We start from the raw sequence: 22359 nt of genomic DNA, 5'->3' as shown, positions 1-22359 counted from the left end.
TGAGAAACTCCAGGCAACACATGAAATCAATTTCTCTGCTAATCATGCCATGGAAACAATTTAAATAGTTCAAATGCCAGAAAGTCTACTTTATATGTAATTATAATATTAATATATTTTATAATATTATATATTTATATTATATTATCATATATTATATTATATATTTTATAATATTAATATAATAGTATTTTAATTCACCACTGGAACCAGATACACCCAGCTTATACATATGCTGGATAATGCTGTAGCTTCTTGTCAAGTGATTCTTTAAAGTACAGCCTTTCCTGTTTCTCTTTGAGAAGTGTGTATGAGCCCACAAGTTAAGTTTTAGGAATGGAGAAAGTTAAGGTTCCACATTCTCCGCCTGAGGAACTGCTGTTTACAGAAATATTACCAAAAAAACTCAAAAAGAGGAGGTCAACTGTTATATCTGAATGAAAAATATAAGCCGTGGGCGGATGGGCTGCAGACCCTGGTCATTTATTTCTAAGCTTAAAGTATATATAATGTTTGATTTTTTTGGTGTGTAATCAGTGGTAACAATGCCTCGTAAATCGGTGATCAGTGGGAAGAATCCTCCTTACATTGGTGGTCAGTGGGAAGAATGATCCTTACATTTGTGGTCAGTGGGAAGAATGCTCCTTACATTGGTGGTCAGTGGGAAGAATCCTCCTTACATTTGTGGTCGGTGGGAAGAATGTTCCTTACATTGGTGGTCAGTGGGAAGAATGCTCCTTACATTGGTGGTCAATGGGAAGAATGCTCCTTACATTGGTGGTCAGTGGGAAGAATGCTCCTTACATTGGTGGTCAGTGGGAAGAATGCTCCTTACATTGGTGGTCAGTGGGAAGAATGTTCCTTACATTGGTGGTCAGTGGGAAGAATGCTCCTTACATTGGTGGTCAGTGGGAAGAATGCTCTTTACATTGGAGGTCAGTGGGAAGAATGTCCCTTACATTTGTGGTCAGTGGGAAGAATGCTCCCTACATTGGTGGTCAGTGGGAAGAATGCTCCCTACATTGGTGGTCAGTGGGAAGAATGTTCCTTACATTGGTGGTCAATGGGAAGAATGCTCCCTACATTGGTGATCAGTGGGAAGAATGTTCCTTACATTGGTGGTCAGTGGGAAGAATGCTCCCTACATTGGTGATCAGTGGGAAGAATGCTTCTTACATTGGTGATCACAGCTAACGGGGCAATTTTTTAGCTTTTCACATACATGCTAAAATCTGCATATTTTTGCTAGAAAATAACTTAGAACCCCCCAAACACTATATGTTTTCTGAAAACAGAGGCCCTGGAGAATAAAATGGCAGCTGTTTTAATGTTTTTTATCACAAGATATTTGCGCAGACATTTATCAAATGCCAATTTTCAGAAAAAAATACACTTGAGTGTGTATACAAAGGAATTTTAGTGCACACAAGCACAATATCATACCCAACAAGCACAATATCAGCATGTTTGTAAAATGCAAAATATGATGTTGTGTCAAGTGAATAGATTACAAACATGTCACGATTGTTAAGTGTTTAAGTATAAAGAAAAACAGTGAGCACTTAATCCAACAATGTAAAAAGAGGAAGAAAACACAGCTAGCACTTGATGTTAAGATTTAAATTGCTCACGGTTGTGAAATGGATGACAAAACATGGTATCTAAAATTGTCCATAGGCAACGCTTTAAAAGCCTTTCCATGTTATCAGTTTAGAGATAAATGTGAGCTCCAGCCCTGGAATTATTACGCTCACTTTAATGTTCATGATGATATCTCACTTGTGTGGCTCAATCACGGTTTACATATGCGTGCTGGACCTACGTACATTTTTGCTTGTGAGCACAGGGGATGGGGTGCTTTTACTTTTTTAAAATTATTTATATTTATTTTATTTTACATTTTTCTGTTTGATCAGATGATTCTCTGGTTGTACCTCCATCTCCTCTGTAGGGAGCTGACCCAACTGCTTTCCACAGTCCCGGGCTCCCCGGGCAGTGTTGGGGGGTAACGAGTTACAATGTAACGCGTTACGTTAACTACGTTACTTTTTTTGGTAACTTAGTAACGTAACACGTTACATTCGTAACATTTACTTTACTCGGCTTGAGTAACGCACTTTCCTGCGTTACCCAAGCCGGGAGGCGGGAGGACTGAGGAGAGCGGGGGATCGTGTGGCAGAGGCCGCCGAGGACTCGGAGGTGGCGGGAGGACTGAGGAGAGCGGGGGGATCGTGTGGCAGCGGCCGAGGACTCGGAGGTGGCGGGAGGACTGAGGAGAGCGGGGGATCGTGTGGCCGAGGACTCAGAGGAGGCGGGAGGACTGAGGAGAAGATGCCCGCCACTGCAGGTAAGTGCACTAGTCACTCTGGCATTGAAAAGGGGCAACTGTGGTCACTCTGGCATTAAAAGGGGCCACACTGTGGTCACTCTGGCATTGAAAGGGGGCTCGCTGTGGTCACTCTGGCATTGAAAGGGGGCACGCTGTGGTCACTCTGGCATTGAAAGGGGGCACGCTGTGGTCAGTCTGGCATTGAAAGGGGACACACTGTGGTCACTCTGGCATTGAAAGGGGGCACGCTGTGGTCACTCTGGCATTGAAAGGGGGCACGCTGTGGTCACTCTGGCATTGAAAGGGGGCAGGCTGTGGTCACTCTGGAATTGAAAGGGGGCACGCTATGGTCACTCTGGCATTGAAAGGGGGCACGCTGTGGTCATATATATAGAACTAAAACAATAAATATTGTATTGTTTTTTTGTGCACTACAAATAAATATGCGCATTGGAATTTGTTCATATTTTTTTTCAAAAGCAAAGTAAAGTAATAAGTAGTGAAGTTACTTTTCAAATGCAGTAACTAGTAAAGTAATCTCATTACAATTTACAGAAGTAACTAGTAACTAGTTAATTTTTTTGAGTAACTACCCCAACACTTTCCCCGGGGAAACAGAAGAGACATAAATGTCGGCTGGTGGTGGCGCCTTCTGAGCACGGTAAGAGTGATTAGGTAGCTTTAAAGCTGCTTGGATCACTTTTATGGGAAAACCAACTGTTGGCTCTAAAAAAACAGTATGCGGCTGCAGCCATGATCTTGGTATAATGGCTTCCTGCCCAGGCTATATATATATATATATGTATATATATATATATATATATATATATACGTATGCTGGGCAGAAAGTGGTTAAAAACTGCAAATATACATGGAAGCTATATTTTGAACTTGACTTCCTGTACAGCAAAGCTTAGATAAAGAAGGAAAAGTTGCAAGAGAAGCCAACCAGTGCTGCTGCAGTGCTCATGTGCTACCAAGGATATGCAGATAGGAATAGAAAGAAAAGTGACAGACAGGTGAGCTCATCAGTCTGCTTCTGCTCCTTTACTGTCAGATCACAGGTTACGAAACAAGACCTATAATAGTTACTTAAAGGGGAGGTAAAGCCAAGGCTCGTTTGGCTGTACTTCTCCTGTGGTTCGTTCTGCACTCCTGTGACTCATTTTCAGCAGACAGTGGGCTGCAGCCGGCTGTCGGCTGATGTCACAGAGCTGGTCCAGGCTTGGGTAAGATTGCAACCATATGTTCGGGATTCGCCCACCTGCATGGACCAGGCCCCCGGCCACATGCCTGGACCAGCACCTGGCTCAGACTCTCAACATGCCTGATAGCTGCCATAACCCCAGTATTTTTTTAAATGGCGGGTGATCCGCTTTCACATAAAAGTGGTCCCAGCGGCGGATTTGCCATCACTTTTATGGGCGGCGGGAGAGGTGCCCCTCCCCCCTCTCGCCACTTCCCGGTCATTTTCCCCGCTTACCGGAGCCGTCGGTAGTGGGAAAAATAATCCGGTCCTTTCCCTTCCTAGGCAGGAAGTCGACTGAGGGCAAGCTGACCCCCACTCCACTCTATGGCCTTGGAGGACCGGAGCGGCGTTATACATTGCTTCCTCCCAACGGCCTTAAGGGGCCCATTTTTTTTTTCATGATGCTTTGTAGTGTAGATGTGAGATGTGAGGTCTTTTTGACCCCAGATCTCACATTAAAGAGAACCTGTCCTGCCTATTTCTTTTACAAGGGATGTTTACATTCCTTGTAATAGGAATAGAGTGATCAAAAAAAAATTTTTTTTTAAAGGGACAGTCTAAAAATAAAAAAATAAAAGGTAAAAGAAATAAGAAAAGAAAAAAAATTTAAAGCACCCCGTCACTCCGAGCTCACGCGCAGAAGCGAACGCATACGCAAGTCGCAACCACATATGTAAACGGTGTTCAAACCACACATGTGAGGTATCGCCGCGATCGTTAGAGTGAGATAAATAATTGTAGCACTAGATCTCCTCTGTAACTCTAAATGGGTATCCTGTAGAAATTGTTAAAATGTTGCCTGTGGAGAATTTTAAGTACCAATATTTGTCGTCATTCCACGAGCGTGCGCAATTTTGAAGAATGACATGTTGGGTATCTATTTTCTCAGCGTAACATTATCTTTCACATTATAGAAAAAAAAATGGGGGTAACTTTACTGTTTTCTTATTTTTTAATTTAAAAAAAGTGTATTTTTTTCCGAAAAAAATTCCGTTTCTAAAATCGCTGCGCAAATACGGTGTGATATAAAATATTGCAACGATCTCCATTTTTTTCTTTAGGGTCTCTGCTAAAAAAAAAAAGTATATAATGTTTGGGGGCTCTAAGTAATTTTCTAGCAAAAAAAAAATGATTTTAACTTGTAAACCACAAATGTCAGAAATAGGCCTGGTCCTGAAACAGAAGGTTATAGTCCTTACTGAAAACTCCTTGCCGAAGCCTTGGGTGTCCCTTTCTTTCATTTTAAACATTTCTTCAAATTGTTCAGTCTTAGCAGTATGTCCCCTAGGAAAGGTAAATTTGGAGTTATTATATGAAGGTAAAAATTCCTACAATTTTATGATTTGGTAGATGAACGCACTTACGTGGGCTGCCTCTTATCTAGAGACCATTTTCTTTTCCTGCAATTGATATAAACAACACAAACAGTAAGCAATGATATAATATATATACAGTATATTGGCTATAAATCATATCAAACTGGGAAGTTTAACTTTTTTTTCAATGTGATCAGAACTTATTTATGCTTTTGCTTTTATGCTTTCCTTAGGCTTTAGCTCATTGCTAACATCACAAAAATGATATCGGTAATATTGGTTCTTTAACCACTTAAGATTTCCCCCCTTAGTGACCAGGCCATTTTTTGCGATTCAGCACTGCATTACTTTAACGGACAATTGCGCGGACGTGCGACGCTGTACCTAAATAAAATTGATGTCCTTTTTTTCCCACAAATAGAGATTTTTTTTTTTTTTTTTGGTGGTATTTGACCACCTCTGCAATTTTTATTTTTTGCCCTATAAACAATAAAAGAGCGACAGTTCTAAAAAAAAAAAAAAAAAAAAACAACAATATTTTTAAATTTCTGCTAAATAAGATTCTCAAAAAAAAAAAAAAAAAAACAATAATTTTTTTTAACATTTTAGGCCAATTTTTTTCTGCTACATATTTTTGGCAAAAAAATCGCAATTAGAGTATTTTGATTGGTTTGCGCAAAAGTTATCGTGACTACTAACTACGGGAAGATTGATTTTATTTTTATTTCAAATATTTTATTTATTTAAAAGGAACAACAGTCGAAAAGCAAACAGTATTGCACATATGTCAATAACGTACAACAAACACAGCATTGAGATGAGAACCGAATACCAAACTGAATCACTAGGTCAGTGGACAATGAGGTTTCTATTGTGACCTTAGGGCCCACCCCTGTTACCAGGGAAAGGGCAAACATAGCCATCTGGAACCAAAATTAGCCAGACACTACATTGAACATATGGAAGAACTGTAGCTGGAGAAGTAATCCTTCCCGGCCTTCATTCCCTGATTTTAACAAGAATTTTGGAAAGATAAGTAAGAGGAGTGGGAAAGAAGCAGAACAGAACTCAGAAAAGGCAGAGAAAGAGGGTAAGGAGATAGGGATGGGAGGAAAGAGGGGCGGGGGGGGTAGGGAAGAGGGGAGCAGTGGGGAGCCCTCCGCATGGACGCTCCCACAGGCGGCCCCAGGTTTAGAGTTAGTCACACATCAATGACCTCCCCTTGTCAGATAGTACAAAGACATTCCAGTATCCCCAGATCCTCTCATAGTGTTCCCGGCGATGCTGCCTCGTGAGGGTGAGGTCTTCCATTCGGTTAATATCCTCCATCCTGTGCATGCAGTCTTTAATCGTTGGCACCCTAGTCGACTTCCATAGCATCGGGATGCAAGCTTTTGCCGCGCACAGCACGTGGGGAATAATTGATTTCTTACATTTCGAAATCGGCATAGAAGAAACTTGGAGAAGAAAGAATTCTGGGGTGTCCGGGATAACCCGGTCCGAAAGCTCTCCCAAGAGAGTCCTGACATCCTTCCACAAAGGTCCGGAGGCGGGGGCAGGACCAGAAGATGTGGAGCATCGTGCCCACCTCACCCTGACATCTCCAGCAGAGGTCCGCCGTGTCCGGGAAAAGCTTGTGCAAAAAAGAGGGGACCCTATACCACCGAGTGAGGATCTTGTAATTCAATTCCTGCAGTTTCGCGCAAGTCGGCGTTTTTAGAGCTAAGGTGTATACTTTCAAACGTTGCGCCGGGGTGAGATTCAACCGAAGGTCTCACTCCCACTTGCCCAGGCCAGGTAAAACAAAGTCCTCCGCCGGGGTGATCATTAAGCTATAGGATTTAGACAACGTACCCGGCAGGCTCCCACTCCCCACACAATACTCCTCAAATGGAGTGAGATCACGAACAAATGACGAGGGCACCAGCAGGGAATGAAGATAATGATGCATTTGGGCGGCATGCCAGAACCCCAACCAAAAGGGGCCACCCCCTGCCATCAGCTCCTCTATCGTCGGCCAACGGGATCCCCGTAGAAAGTGAACGGCCTGAGAAATACCCCTGGCTGCCAACCCGCGGAACGCCAAGTCCTCCAATCCTGGAGAAAACTCAGGGTTACCCAAAACAGGGTAAAGTGGGGATGTCCGTGTGGAGATGGAGGGGTGGGACAAGAGTCGAGGAGTGGTTGCTATCATCACTCCAATCGTGGGGTGCACTCGGAGACGACGGGGAAGTTCCCCAATGACCCACGGCAGTCCCTCCAGGGAGGCAGTGGTCTGCCCCCTTTCCAACTGTACCCACAGTTTACCAGCACTGTGCCTCCGCCAATCAATTAACCGGCCAAGGTGGACAGCTTGGTGATATCTTGCCACATCGGGAAGGGCCAGACCCCCAAATTGCTTCGGCAAAGTCAATTGGGCACGAGAATACTGAGGCCTCCCGTGGGCCCAAATAAACTTCAAGAAGATACTATGGGTTTGGGCAAAAAATTAAGACGGAATCTTCACGGGTAGGGCCTGCAACAGATATAGGATTTTAGGGAGGATCGACATCTTAAGGAAATTACACCTCCCAAACCAGGAGTGCAATCCCGTATTCCAAGAATGCAATAGGCGACGAATATGGGTCAGGAGGGGAGGGAAGTTCAACTCGTAGAGTCGAGACAGGTCCGACGGTATCTGGGTGCCGAGGTACGTCAGAGCCGTCTGGGTCCACTTAAAAGGCAGAGTCGAGGAAAGGTGTGCCAAAAGGGGGGCCGGAATTCCCACCCCCAGTGCTTCAGATTTATGAAAATTAATCTTCATATTGGAACACAGGCCGTATCGTTCCAACTCTTTCATCAATTTGGGTGCCGAAATCAAAGGGTTCGTAAGGGAGAAGATAGGCGCCACTCTAAGTGTAATAGGACTCGTATTTTATTGGAAATTCAACACACTACATACTCACAATCACGTAAGTATAAACAGCAATGGATATACACCCATGGGGTTTGGTAAGTCCAGGTGCCTCTGCAGAAGAATCTGACCGGTCCGCTGTGGAGATCCGTTAGGGCCGATGGAGAACGGCGTATCGCGGACCCAAGGGACACTGTCAGAGCTTCCGGCGGCGTACTTACGGCTGCGACGTAGAGTGTGATGACGTTGACAGGCGACGCGTTGTCAGAGCACGCGCTCCTTCCTCAGGCCTCTATGGCGCCATCTTAGAGAAGGGCATTATATAGGGCAAAACTGCTGGACTACCGCTGGGTCTTAAACTGAGACCATTGCTATTGATCCATTATTATACACTAAAAACACCTATAGGATTGTCATGACTGGGGATAAATTATAAGCAATTCTAGATAAAAACATTTGGAATTAATGATGTAAGACTAAAACAATACACAGTATGGAATAAATACATGCTAATGTGGAAACAATATATCTAAAACCGAACTTGGGCCACACCACAAAAAATATTAATACAGAAATAAAAATAATATATAAAAAATAAATAAAAAAAAATAGAAATAAATAAAAAATAAAAATGAAAATGAATATAAATTATTATTAATATTCAACATATGCAAAATGTATGTAATTAGTGAAGCAGAAGGAGTCTCGTGTACATACGCATGTCATGTGTGTACACACTCAACCTATAATAATAAAAAGTCATCAAATATCACTAAATTGAGATTGAATTAAAGTCCCAAAACTAGCGTGAATGTGTATAAATACATAAAAAATATATATGAAAAATACCAATTGTATAATATGTATAAATATAAATTAAAATATAAATACATATAGGATTATATGTCAAATTATTAAAAAGACCCTACATGTACACATGCACATACATATGTCGTCAGCGTAAGCTGAGACTTTGCATTCCAAGTCTCCAACCCTAACTCCAGTGATGTTGGGGTTGGACGATTGATGTAATTTTTATTGTTTTTTTTTTTACTAGTAATGGCAGCGATCTGCGATTTTTAGCGGGACTGCGTCATTGCGGCAGACAGATCGGACCCCTAACTGACATTTTTGACACTTTTGGGGGGACCAGTGACATTACTACAGTAATCAGTGCTAAAAATATGCACTGTTACTGTAAAAATTACACTGGCAGGGAAGGGGTTCACACTGAGGTTGATCAAAGGGTTTAATGTAAGCCTAGGGGAGTGACACTAACAGTACGGGGGGGGGGCTTGTGAAATGATCATAGAGACATGTGTTCCTATATAGAAGGATCACAGGCACTCTGTAATCATTCCAGAGAGAAGAACGGTCAGCTGTGTTTACAACAGCTGACCATTCTTCTCTCTCAGCGGGGAGTGATCGCGGGTGTCAGGCGGCAGTCAGAGCCACCTACCCCGTGTATTGGAGTCCCCGCTGCCGAGTGGGGGCGGGAGCGTGCCTCCGAAAGGACGCGCTCGCCCCCTAGCTACAGACACACGACCGACGTATACCTACGGCGGTTCGTGCAGGAGGGCCAGCCTGCCGCAGTATTTCTGCAGCGGGTGGTCCGGAAGCGGTTAATGGCACTTTTTAGAGTTTCAGGTTGGCTTATTTTGAATCCCTTGCAGACCTTTGAGTTGAGTTCCAGCATTAGAGATCAATTATTCTTACAAAGCAAATACACCTTTACATACTGGTACTGTACTACTGACTAGTATTGCAGCATTTCTCTGCTCTCTTAGTCAGGACCTGGATCTGAACCAAGGCCCTTTGCGGCGTCTGGCAACATCTCTTCTTGCTGAGCCACCTGGGATGGGGGGAAAGTTCTCTGGACAATCCCTCCAAATATATTGTCTTGTAGCTTGTTTCTTGTGAACCTTGAACTCTTTGCTCCTCCCATGAGTTTCCTATTTAAGCCATGTCTTTGCACTTCCTGTTTGTCAGATTATTGTGCTCTCTCCAGCCAATATCTTGCTCTTGTCACTCCTGTTGCTGTCCATTTCTACACTACCACTCGTTACATAGTTACATATAGTTACATAGCTGTTAAGGTTGAATAAAGACCACAGTCCATCCAGTTCAACCTGTGCAGGTGTGTGTGTGTGTGTGTGTCAGTGACAATATTAATTTCCCATATCCCTGAATATTGTGTTCTTTGGGATACATGTCCAAGAGTCTTTTAAAGTATCAATACTCCCCACTGATACCACCAATTGTGGAAGAGAGTTCCACCTTCTTACCACCCTGACAGTGAAAAACTCCCTACGCAGCTTAAGGTTAAACCGCTTCTCCTCTAATCTCATTGTGTGGCCACGTGTCCTCTCACGCTCCTTGAGACTGAATAGTTTATTTCCTATGCTGGGATCACCAACCATTGAGGTATTTGTAAATCTCTATCATGTCCACTCTCAGGCGTCTCTTCTCCAGGGAGAATAAATGAAGCGCTTGTAATTGCTCCTCGTAATTAAGGTCCTCCAATCCCCTAATTCGTTTAGTTGCCCTTCTTTGGCCTTAGTCCAGTTCCAGCACATCCCTTCTGAGGATTGGCAACCAGAACCGTACAGAATACTCCAGATGTGGCCATACCAGAGTTTTATAAAGTGGCAGTATTATAGTTTTATCTCTGGAATATATTCCCTTCTTTATGCATGCTAATATTCTGCCAGCTTTGACAGCTGCAGCTTGACATTGCATGCTATAGCTTAGTCTATCTTCTACTAGGACCCCCAGATCTTTCTCCATTCTTGATTTCCCCAGAGGTTCCTTCCCTAGTGAGTAGTTTGCATTTATGTTTTTAGCCCCCAAGTGCATTACCTTACACTTCTCCACATTAAACCTCATTTGCCATGTAGTTGCCCACTCTGTTATTTTGTTCAGGTCATCCTTTTGTCCATTCCTTAACTATGCACTTCCAGCTACTGCTCAGTGATGACCCTTGGCTTGTTTATCAACTACGCTTCTGCTTGTTCCTTACCTGCCTCCCAGTTGCTCTCTCTCTGCTGGGGGAATCTTGAGGGTCCGGACCTGCCATTGGCACACAGCAAAACCCATCTCCACCACCAAGAGCTCTGGTGAAGACAAGCTGGTGCATCTTGGGTGAGTCTGCACCTTCTGCAAACTGTTCAATTTGTGTCCTCTGAGACTGACTCCAGAATGCGACACCCTCACTCAGCTAGCGTAATCCCTGTACTTTTGAAGATGGGCAGGGGAGGGGCAAACGAGGATTCTGTGTAGGCGCCCAATGCCCTCCTGGAGCTTTTAGACAAAGTTTCCCTTCATGTATTACAGGTAGTGATCGACCGATATCGGATTTTCTTTGCCGATACCGATATTTTAGCCATTGAATATCGGTATCGGCAGATATTGGCCAATATTTTTGTACATTTAAAAATTTTTTTTTTTTTTTTTTACACTTGACAGGTACTGTTGTGGAGGACACTTTTTGTTTACAAGTTAAAACCAGTATTTTTTCCTAGAAAACTACTTAGAACCCTCAAACATTATATATATTTTTTTTAGCAAAGACTCTGGAGAATAAAATGTCGGTCATTGCAAAATTTTTTGTCACGCGGTATTTGCGCAGCGGTCTTTAAAACGCCATTTTTTTGGAAAAAATTTGAAAAATCACATTTCACTGCATTTAAAAAATACTAAACAGTAAACTTAGCCCATTTTTTTGTATATTGTGAAAGTTGATGTCACGCCGAGTAAATAGATACCCAACATGTTATGGTTTAAAATTGCGCCCCCCCGTGGGATAGCGACAAACTACGGTCAATAGAGATCTCAATCTGCGACGCTTTAAATTTATTTAACGGTTACCAGTTTAGAGTTAGAGTGTGGCTCTTTTTTTAAATTATTGCTCACGCTCTGGCGATCGCGGTGATACCTCACATGTGTGGTTTGAACAGCGATTTCATTCACGGCTCGACTTGCGTATACTTTTTTTTTGTGCGCGAGCTAACGGTGACGGGGGCGGCTAAATTTTTTTTTTTTTTTTTCCTATTTCTTTTTTCTTTTTTTTAACTTTATTACAGGTTGTTTAAAAAAAAAAAAATCTGATCACTTTTATTGCTGTCACAAGCAATGTAAACATCCCTTGTGACACCAATATGCAGTGACAGGTACACTTTATGGAGGGATTGAGGGTCTAAAAGACCCCAAACCCCTCCACTACACTTCCCTGTATGCAAAACGCAGAAAACTGCATTTTTGCATACAGCCGTTTTTCAAATCTGCCGCCTTTTGCAGCACAGTAACCCGGAAGTGACGTCATGGACGCCGCCTCCGGGTTACGTCATCGGAGACCCGATCTATGCCATTTCCGGCATTCATGGGGACTCCATCCAGCCGGCGGACGTGCTCGGGGCTCCCGGTGGGACGGGAGCCCCGAGCAAAGCCATGGAAGGCGGCGGGAGGGGGGGACGTCCCCTCCCGCCCCCCCGGGATCGAGCGGCTTCAAACCACGTTACCGGGATGATGCCTCTAGCTAGAGGCATCATCCCGGTATAACCCCGCAAAGTCAGCGGACGTAGGTCTACGTGGCTAGACGTTAAGTGGTTAAAAGCATTCAAAACAGCCAAGTCATATATAGTGCATTACCGTGTTTTGCGGTGTGCTGCATTGAACATGCATTAGGGTACCATACAAAATGAATGGCATCACATCCCGTGTTACTGCAATGCAATGGTGAGAAAAACCTCTTTGTATTTCTTATTTATACTTTAATTCAGGGAAATATATTTGTTTTAGTATTACCTTACAATCTTCCAAATTAAAAATCCCAAAAGGCCGATGACAATAACACCCGCGACACTTCCAACCACAGCCCCAACAATGACACCTGAAGAAAGAAAATAAGTTAAACCATATTTTATGTCATATTATGCTTTCCGCTTTAATATGTTAAATTTATGTCCATCTATGTCATTTTTAAATTTTGTTAGAAATAAAAACATCTTTTAAAAAAAAAAAAAAAAAGTCAGGTTAATGCGTATCTGTGGTCAAAATGTAAAATCGCGTATTCATTTCTATCCATTTTTATTTTATTTCAATGATTTCTGGGCTACTCTTATTATTCTGAACCATCTAGAAGTTTGTAAACGTACTCTGTGAAGATGCCCACACATTTCCTTCCTTGTATTCAGTGACACGGGGTCACTATGCCCTATAATTCGATACTGCTGTGTCACACATTTCACAGAGCCCGCCTTCTGATCTACAGAGGAGCTGAGAGGAGGAGTTTCAGGAGGCGGGGTCAGTATAGGAATTACTGCTTGCAGGTAGCAAGGTACCATGGGATATGTAGTCCTGTGTAGTAGACATTAAGCTGAAGGTGCAAAGCATGCTGGGAATGCGAGGCATGTGCAGAAATTAATTTTGTTTCATTTATTCATTTTTGAATGCTGATTCAGAAAATTTGAATCAGAAATCGCATTTGAATTGCCATTCAAATTTATTCTATTCGAAATTTGAAAATGGTTATATTTTTTCTATTTTATTCTATTCTCTTGTTCTTTCTATTCTATTCCTTTCTATTCTTTTCTCTTAATTTCTATTAATATTCAAAATTTGAATTTCAGAGAAGTTATATTCTTTCTATTTTATTCTATTCTAGTCTATTGTTTTTACTATTCTTTTCCTTTCTATTCGATTCTCTTATTTTCTATTTTATTATTTTCTGTTCTGTTCTATTCTATTCTATTCAAATACAAATGTATTCTATTAAAGCTCAAATTTCGGAACACTGTGCTATTTTATTCTATTTTATTCTATTTCTATTTTTATTTTTTATTTTATTTTTATTTTATTTTTATTTATTTTTTTTTATTTTATTACTCTATTTTTATTCTATTCTATTTTAGTCTATTGTTTTTACTATTCTTTTCCTTTCTATTTTATTCTCCTATTTTCTATTCTATTATTTTCTGTTCTATTCTATTCAAATTCAAATTTATTCTATTCAAATTCGAATTTGGAAAGACAAGTATATTCTTTCTATTTAGTTTTTTTCTATTCTTGTTAGGATCACAGGTCTCTGTGTTGATATTACAAGCTGATATTACAAGCCCATCCCCCCACAGCTAGAAAACACCCCCTAGGCTCACATTTAACCCTTTGATCGCCCCTGGGTTAACCCCTTCCCTGCCAGTGTCATTAGTACAGTATTAGTGCATATTTCTAGCACTGATTACTGTAGTAATGTCACTGGTCCCCCCAAAAGTGTCAAAAATGTCAGGTGTCCAATATGTCCGCTGCAATGTCGCAGTCCTGCTAAAAATCGCAGATGATCGCTGCCATTACTAGTTACTAGTAAAAAAAAAATAAATACAATTGACTTCCCCTAGTTTGTAGATGCTATAAGTTTTGTGCAAACCAATCAATATACACTTATTTGGACTTTTTTTTTTACTAAAAATATGTAGCAGAATACAAACTGGCCTGAAATTATGAAAAAATTTGATTTTTACATTTTTTTGGGGGGAATGTTATATAGCAGAAATGAAAAAACTATTGTTTTTTTTGTTTTTTTTTTCAGAATTGTTGCTCTTTTTTGTTTATAGTGTAAAAAATAAAAATTGCACAGATGATCAAATACCGCCAATAGAAAGCTCTATTTGTGGGAAATATAACAGCTTCAACTCTTCTGGGAAGGCTGTCCACAAGGTTTAGGAGTGTGTCTATGGGAATGTTTGGCCATTCTTCCAGAAGCACATTTGAGAGGTCAGGCACTGATGTTGGATGAGAAGGCCTGGCTCGTAGTCTCCGCTCTAATTCATCCCAAAGGTGTTCTATTGGGTTGAGGTCAGGACTCTGTGCAGGCCAGTCAAGTTCCTCCACCTCAAACTCCCTCATCCATGTCTTTATGGACCTTGCTTTGTGCACTGGTGCGCAGTCATGTTGGAACAGGAAGGGGCCATCCCCAAACTGTTCCCACAAAGTTGGGAGCCTGAAATTGTTCAAATTCTCTTGTTATGCTGACGCCTTAAGAGTTCCCTTCACTGGAACTAAGAAGCCAAGCCCAACCCCTGAAAAACAACCCCACACCATAATCTCCCCTCCATCAAAAAAAACACTCTAGCAGTGGCGGCTGGTGCATTGGGGGCGCAGGGGCGCCACCCCCCCTATCCATGCGTCCGGCCCCCTAATCTACATGCGGGGCGCCGTGCGCATGAAGTTCAATGGGGCATTTTTTTTTTTAACCATGCGATTAGAGCCAGAGGCTCTCACAGTCTAAAAAAAAGGTGGGCTCGGGGCGCTCCAGCCCACCCAGTTGTGTGACAATAGCGAATGAAAATTCGCTATTGTCACACAGGTCCTCCTCCTGGCCAATCAGGAAGCGGGTTCTGAGACCCGTATCCCAATTGGCTGAAAGGAGAAGCCATGCCATTGGGCATGGAGGAGGAGGAGGGAGGAGACTCAGAAGACAGGGAGAAGAAGCCGTCGCCGTTGTCGCTGATGTCCAGGCAGGGTGAGTGATCCTGTCCTGTACTGGGGGTCCTGTCCTGTCCTGGGGGTCCTGTCCTGTCCTGCTATAGTCCGGGGGTGTGCGGCCTGGTGTGGTCTGGGGGGGTTGTATGGTGCGGTCCGTCTGCCGCCCCCCCCCCCTCTGGCCCATGGAGCACCAGCTGCCACTGCTCTCTAGCAATACACACCAAACTGAGCATGTGCAGCCGGTCCCCTGGCTCTGTAAATATCAGGTTATTTTTTGGAGACTGTGAAAGAAGATCAAACAATCTTCATACACAATGCAAAGGATTACCCCTTAGATTTACAGTGAGTAGAACAAGCATGCTTTACTGCATATAAAGACTGATTTTACTGTTGTGGGTTTAGTAATACTTTAAGGCTCCATTCACACTTGTATGACTCCAAAGTTACGCCGACTTTGGAGTGCAACTTTGGTGCAACTTTGATGCAACTTTGGATGGGTGCAACTTGGATACAACTTTGGCTTTGACCAGTGATGATGGACAACTGTTGCACACAAGTTGCATTGTATAACATTCAGATACAACTTTCATGTAACTTCTGAGGGTTAACATTGAAGTCTATGGCCCTCAAGTTGCATGAAAGTTGGACCAAAGTAGCACATGAACTACTTTGAATTTGCTGCAATTTCACATTGCACTGTAAGGGATTAGCTCGGTGGCGGGTGTGGATGACCCCTTGGGGGGTGCGTTTTCCCAGAGAGGTAGCCGACAAGTGCTTGCAAACAAACAGTGTGGTTTATTAAATGGTGTTTTCTTCACCAGGCTGTATGCAGCCAAACATCCAAAATAAAATAAAACAGAAAATAAATCCTTGCCTCTGTGGGCGGCTACCTTCTCACAACTGGAACCTGCCTAAGTGTCTGTCTCCAACCTACCGTCGGGCAGACTTCCTTGTCCTACAGCGGACACTCAATAGTCCTTTTATAATAGCTTCACAGGGCAACACAGTCCTTTTGTTTCTTTCACATCAACAGTTCGTCTTCTCACCTTTGAGACGTATTCACCCTTGGTTACCGTCCCGGGCACACATCACTCCGGGGGGTCTTCTCCCAGGCCCACACATCCTGTCGGGAGGCACACGCTGACTGTCCTCCTGCTCCCAGCCCACATGGCTTCAGGATGCAGCTTCTGGAGGCAGCAAACAATAGGACTTTCTCTGAACAAATTATAGAGCCTTAACTCCCTCATTCTGAACAGGTGAAGGCCTTTCAACTTCCTGCTGGCTAGCTCTGTAGCCAACACCCTAAATTAATTAATGGACTTTCTAAATCAGGTGGAAATGTATCTCCTTCCTGTGACTACATTCCCAGATTTAGCTGACTTCCTGTCACATACCCCCCCCTCTTGTTTCAACCCTAGGGTTGGGACACATATTTCCAGGCACGCATGTGTCAGGCACTGCTGACTCACTGATAAGCCTCCTATTATCCTCAAGCTTCCGGATGAAACTGTTTTGTCATCTTCATTGACGGATTTCTCATAAATGCCACACAGTTTGTCTCTCATCTCATATACACATTCTTCAACTGCATTTTTGGCATCATTTTGCTCCTTCTCGTTTCTGTCATCTTCATTGACAGCTTTCTCATAAATGTCAGACAGCTTGTCCCTCATAACCGTCTGTCCAATCCACCATGGAGGACCGTGATCCATAGGCAACTCAATTGGGCTAGTCTTAATGTCTTCAACATTCTTAAGACGCCTCTCTCTGCAATCCATAAATGTTTTCCACAAAACTTTGAGAACCTTTGCTTCACTAAGCTTTGTTCCAAGTAGGGACTCTTGACATCCCTCTGTGACTTGAGTTGCCTCTCCATACAGCTGTACACAATCATTGACTTTTTGTTGTAAAAGGGAATGATCTTCCTTCTTGAGCTTTGCTTGCTCTAAGATGCTGTGCAGAGGATTTTCCAATTGAGACAACAGGCTGTCACACATTTCTTCAAAGTGACCCCTGTTCCTTTTCCCAGAGATATCAATATCATTCACCAAACATTTCATATTCATAGGCAGATCTGAAGCATTTGCACTCATCAACTTCTTAAACTTTTCGCCCTCCTGAGCGAGTCGCAGTAAAGGCCTACTATTTGATTTGATATTCAGTTTATATTTCTTGCCAAACTCTTCACAGAAGAAGCCAACCAGAACATCATCAACTTTCCTTCCACCAACATAGGGGTCAAAGGCAACAACACAGTTGAACCCAGCGATCTGGGTGGTATCCATTATAGACCTCCTCTCTGCATCAGTGAAGAAGCATGGAACTGCAACACATTCTTTTACAGGTTTCTTCAATGCACTTTCTGCTGAACTATTTGACCGCTCAAGGTCACCTAGTTCTTTTTCTCTATCTGAATTCCACATGGAATGCATCTCAAGATCACGATCAAACTTCTGCCACCCGTCTTTCACCAGTTCCATTTTGGAAACACTCCCTGAAAGGCACTTATTCATTTGCTTCACGTTTTCACCAACAGCCTTAGTTTTCTCCACTAGGTTTTCAGCCTGAACTGAGAAATCACCACATTTCTTACTCAGCTCCTTTGTTTGCTGAAGTTCTAATGATACATTTTCCAATGCTTGAAGTTTTTGAAGGAACGGTTTATTCCAAAGGGGTGATTCAAGCCACATGTCGTCACATTTCTGAGGCTCACTCAGGACAGACCCCAAAACACTGATCCTTTTAAAAACTGCATCAGGCACACTATCCCCTCTTTGGGACAGATCCTCTGTTGCCTGGAATTCCTCTTCCAGTTCCTGCAACGGAATCTTCATCTCTTCTACTTGCTGTTCTAAGGCTCGCTTAGACTTTTCTAGCTCCTGAACGCTTTTCACAACATCATCCTTGGAGCTGACCAATTCTTCCATTTCTGTACGCAGCTGTTTAACACTTTCTAGTTCAGCCTTACACTCTAGAGCTTCCTCCAAAGAGCGAGCCAAGAACAGGGCTTTGCTCTCGTTATCACGCACCTCCGTTTCTGCACGTGCGCGTTCTTCTGCATATTTTGCAGACACAGTCTTCTCTTCACCAAGCATCTGATCAAACTTCTTTTTCACATCTTCAACACACTGTAATGAACCAACGCTTTCTTCCATGCGTTTTTTCATATCCGCTATCTGAGCTTGCAATGTTGCGACTTGCTCTGATAGGTTTTTCTTTGCTTCCGCCTCCTCTTTTAATTGTTCCAGGAAGCCATTTTTCTCATCTTCCATTTGTTTGAGCTTTGTGCTAAAACTCAGCCTTTGACACCTCTCTTCCTGTAAGAGTTCCTGCGTGTCTTGCAGCTGCGATTCCAAGATAGAAAAATCTTCCGCAATTTCTCTAGATTTGCTGTCTGCTTGAGAAAGCTGATTTGTAACATTGTCCAACTCAACCTGCAGTCGGTTTGCCTTCTCTGACAGCTTAGCACACAATCGGTCACCTTCTGACACCTTGACTTGCGATTCCAGAAGCTGTGCCTCTACTTTTTCCCTCTTATGTTCACAATCTCCTTTTCCCTGCATAAGAGCCTTCACCTCATTGGCTAGCATCTGGGAATAAGAATGTAATTCTGCCACACAGGCTTCTTTCTCCTTTAACTGCTGCTGGACACGTTGGGCTTCCCCTTTCCAACTTTCACAGTCCGCACGCCATTCATCTACCACATTGCTCAAAGTAGTGAGCTCATACACAGTACTCAGTAATTTAGCCTCTCTTTCACTTTTCTCTTTGTCGCTGAGAGACAATGTCGCTTTCAGAGCAACATTCTGTTCCTGCGACTCCTGCAGGTCTATTTTTGTAGCTCCCAAAGACTGAAGACTTTTTTTCAGCTGATTACGCAACTCCAACATATCAGCCATACTTTGCTTCTGCAAAGTCTGAATTTCACTTTCCTTTTCCATGAGGATGGTATCTTTCTCCATTATAGTCTCTCTGCGTTTTTGCAACTCGACCAAAAGAAGAGCAGTGGATTCTTCCCACTGTGACACATGAGACTTGAGTAGTTCATTCGTTTCCTGCAAGTTTCTATGCTCCATTTTAAGCAATTCCAAGGCTTGTTCCTTTTCTTCCATTTTCCGTTGCAAGGCATCCAACTCAGCCCTGCACACATACTCGGTTTCCTCCAAACCGATGGCCTCCATTGGCTGCTGGCGTCTCTGTTTCCAGCCTGCCATGCTCTCTTGATGAGCCTTTTGTTGAGCTGCAAAGCTCTGCTGAAAATCCGCATTTGCCTGCTGTTGAGCTGCATTTGCTTGCTGTTGAGCTGCATTTGATATAATCAGATGTTTCAACATCTCCTCCATTTTGAGTTTACTTTTCATCTGAGCACACTGCGTCTCCATAGCGGTTTCATCAGTGTTGCTAGGGACAACAACCTTCCTCTTTAGTAGACTCTCTTTAGGCATGGATGGGGCTGGTTCAGACGGCAACATCCCCTCCATCCATAGAATCCGGTCTCTCATTTCATCTATCTTTGCATTCTTCAGGCGTTTTGAACGCCCCATCTTCAATAACTCCACAAACAAATTTTTCACAGTCCAGCAAAAATTTTTCAGACCACTGTCTCTTTAACACATGTAGTTTTTCTCTCTCTCTTGCAAGATCTCTTTTCCTGCACACACAGTTTGTGCAGTCACTTGCACCAGACACAACAAAGTTCATCAAATAATTTTGAGACCGCTGTCTCTTTAAAACACTTTTTTTTTTCTGTCAGGATCTTCTCTCCTGCACACATAGATTGTGCAATCTCATGCACCAGATAAAGTTCATCAAACATTTGCACTTCCTTGCAGGGATCTCTGCTTATGCCCACTGCATACCTCCACCATATGTAAGGGATTAGCTCGGTGGCGGGTGTGGATGACCCCTTGGGGGGTGCGTTTTCCCAGAGAGGTAGCCGACAAGTGCTTGCAAACAAACAGTGTGGTTTATTAAATGGTGTTTTCTTCACCAGGCTGTATGCAGCCAAACATCCAAAATAAAATAAAACAGAAAATAAATCCTTGCCTCTGTGGGCGGCTACCTTCTCACAACTGGAACCTGCCTAAGTGTCTGTCTCCAACCTACCGTCGGGCAGACTTCCTTGTCCTACAGCGGACACTCAATAGTCCTTTTATAATAGCTTCACAGGGCAACACAGTCCTTTTGTTTCTTTCACATCAACAGTTCGTCTTCTCACCTTTGAGACGTATTCACCCTTGGTTACCGTCCCGGGCACACATCACTCCGGGGGGTCTTCTCCCAGGCCCACACATCCTGTCGGGAGGCACACGCTGACTGTCCTCCTGCTCCCAGCCCACATGGCTTCAGGATGCAGCTTCTGGAGGCAGCAAACAATAGGACTTTCTCTGAACAAATTATAGAGCCTTAACTCCCTCATTCTGAACAGGTGAAGGCCTTTCAACTTCCTGCTGGCTAGCTCTGTAGCCAACACCCTAAATTAATTAATGGACTTTCTAAATCAGGTGGAAATGTATCTCCTTCCTGTGACTACATTCCCAGATTTAGCTGACTTCCTGTCACAGCACATATAAATGGTTATCATTGGAAAACATGGGGAACGACTTGTCATGCATCTCTGATGTCCAAAGGTGCATGACAAGTCGCACAAGTGTGAATAGAGCCTAAAATTGGATAGAGTTTGTCAAAAATGCAAATACTCTTAAAAATAATGTCACTTCTACTCACCTGTATTAGTGGAAGAACTATTAAGTAGTAGTATGGAAACAGTCTTTGGAGTACTTGTGTATTGGAGTGCACCCACAGTAACAATGGTGAAGGTATAGTTCCCAGGTGTCAGGTCACGGACAGTGACATTCGTCGTTTCCGATGTATATATTGAAGACCCGGATCTGGACAGGTCAATTCTAGTCACAGTAATATTGAAGGACTTTTTTACATTGCTCATATTCGCTGGGTTGTCCCAGACAAGGGTTACTGTGTCTGCTACAATAGACTGGTTTCTTATATTTCCCGGTGGAGTAGGATCTGTCAAAGAGAAAAATAAAAAGGGATCAAATCTTTACATCTAAACAAATAAAATAAGAATGTTGTAATTGAAAAAAACCTGCCATGGAGTGTAAGCTGTAAAACCAATTACATAGCTGTGATGGAAATTAAACAAGAAGGGTTAGTCTACACTGATACCATGCTCTGAAGAGCGATCGTTGGTAGATATGCCAATATGTCGCCTTGTCACCACTTGTTTTTATCCCTAAAACCCTGCATCACCGCCAGTGCTTTAAGTGGGCCTGTACGCACCGGTACGCTTTTAGCGTACCGGTACGCAGTGGCGTCACGGGGGGGGGGGGGGCAGAGGAGGCCCCCCCTATTGAAACCAAGACAGACAGAACAGGCAGCGTCTCGGCGCGGCGGCGCCTCTACAAACAGGCTGACGCCCGGCGGAGGGGGCGTGCACAGAGGCATGACGTCACGCAGCCCACGCCAGCAGAGGGAGAGTGCGCGCAGGCGCATCTGCACGCCAAGCACCATCAGCCCGTCCCAGGCCCTGCCCAGCCTAGAGAGCACGGGACTGGACAGGCGTGGCGTGGAGGCACTCACTGCACAGACTGACTGGGATAGAGTGGAGTGTCGGGAGTCGGTCGACGGTCGGTATCGGTGTGGTGAGAGTGAGACAAGGTAGCAAGCATATGCAAGCGCCCAGCGGCCAGCCCAGCAACAGTCAGAGTCATTCAGAGCCTCAGAGGAGCATAGCCATTTTTACCAGGACACGAGGAGCAGGCCGGGCCGGGGGGCATCGGTTTTAGAAGTGGCGGTAGCCTGCAGCCTGGGAGGTGAGTCACTGGAGCAAATCCACAAACTAATCAAAGGATTTATTATTTTTTTATAAGGTCTTCTGTCTGTTGACTGCTGTATATAAAACCCCTTCAATATAGTTGTTGTTGTTACCTCAGGGGATGAGGGGAGTCATCAAAAAAAAAAAAAATATATATAGGCTATAATAGAGTACCGGCACCTCTTTTGGGCCACTTAAAGCACTGAACACCGCATTGCAGCTGCCTGCATTGAATGCTGTTGCGGTGCTGCCCCATGC

At 43.3% G+C, this 22359-nt stretch overlaps 1 protein-coding gene across 1 annotated transcript in view; it reads right to left on the bottom strand.

Moving 5' to 3' along the window:
- The window catches only part of LOC309565580 (receptor-type tyrosine-protein phosphatase eta-like), a gene marked incomplete at both ends in the record, with an annotated part of 125960 nt that overhangs the window by 30856 nt on the left and 72745 nt on the right, over positions 1-22359 (bottom strand). The window contains 4 exons of the mRNA XM_082270534.1: positions 4778-4862; positions 4943-4978; positions 12591-12675; positions 20994-21293. Of these exons, the coding sequence (XP_082126660.1) occupies positions 4778-4862; positions 4943-4978; positions 12591-12675; positions 20994-21293 (506 nt within the window). The remainder of the gene's footprint in view (positions 1-4777; positions 4863-4942; positions 4979-12590; positions 12676-20993; positions 21294-22359) is intronic.

This window comes from Pelophylax lessonae (genome assembly GCF_965119305.1).
Source record: "Pelophylax lessonae genome assembly, chromosome: 10".
Classification (NCBI taxonomy): Eukaryota; Metazoa; Chordata; class Amphibia; order Anura; family Ranidae; genus Pelophylax; species Pelophylax lessonae.
Note: the sequence above shows the minus strand (reverse complement) of the source record. Positions and strands in the feature narration are given on the sequence as shown.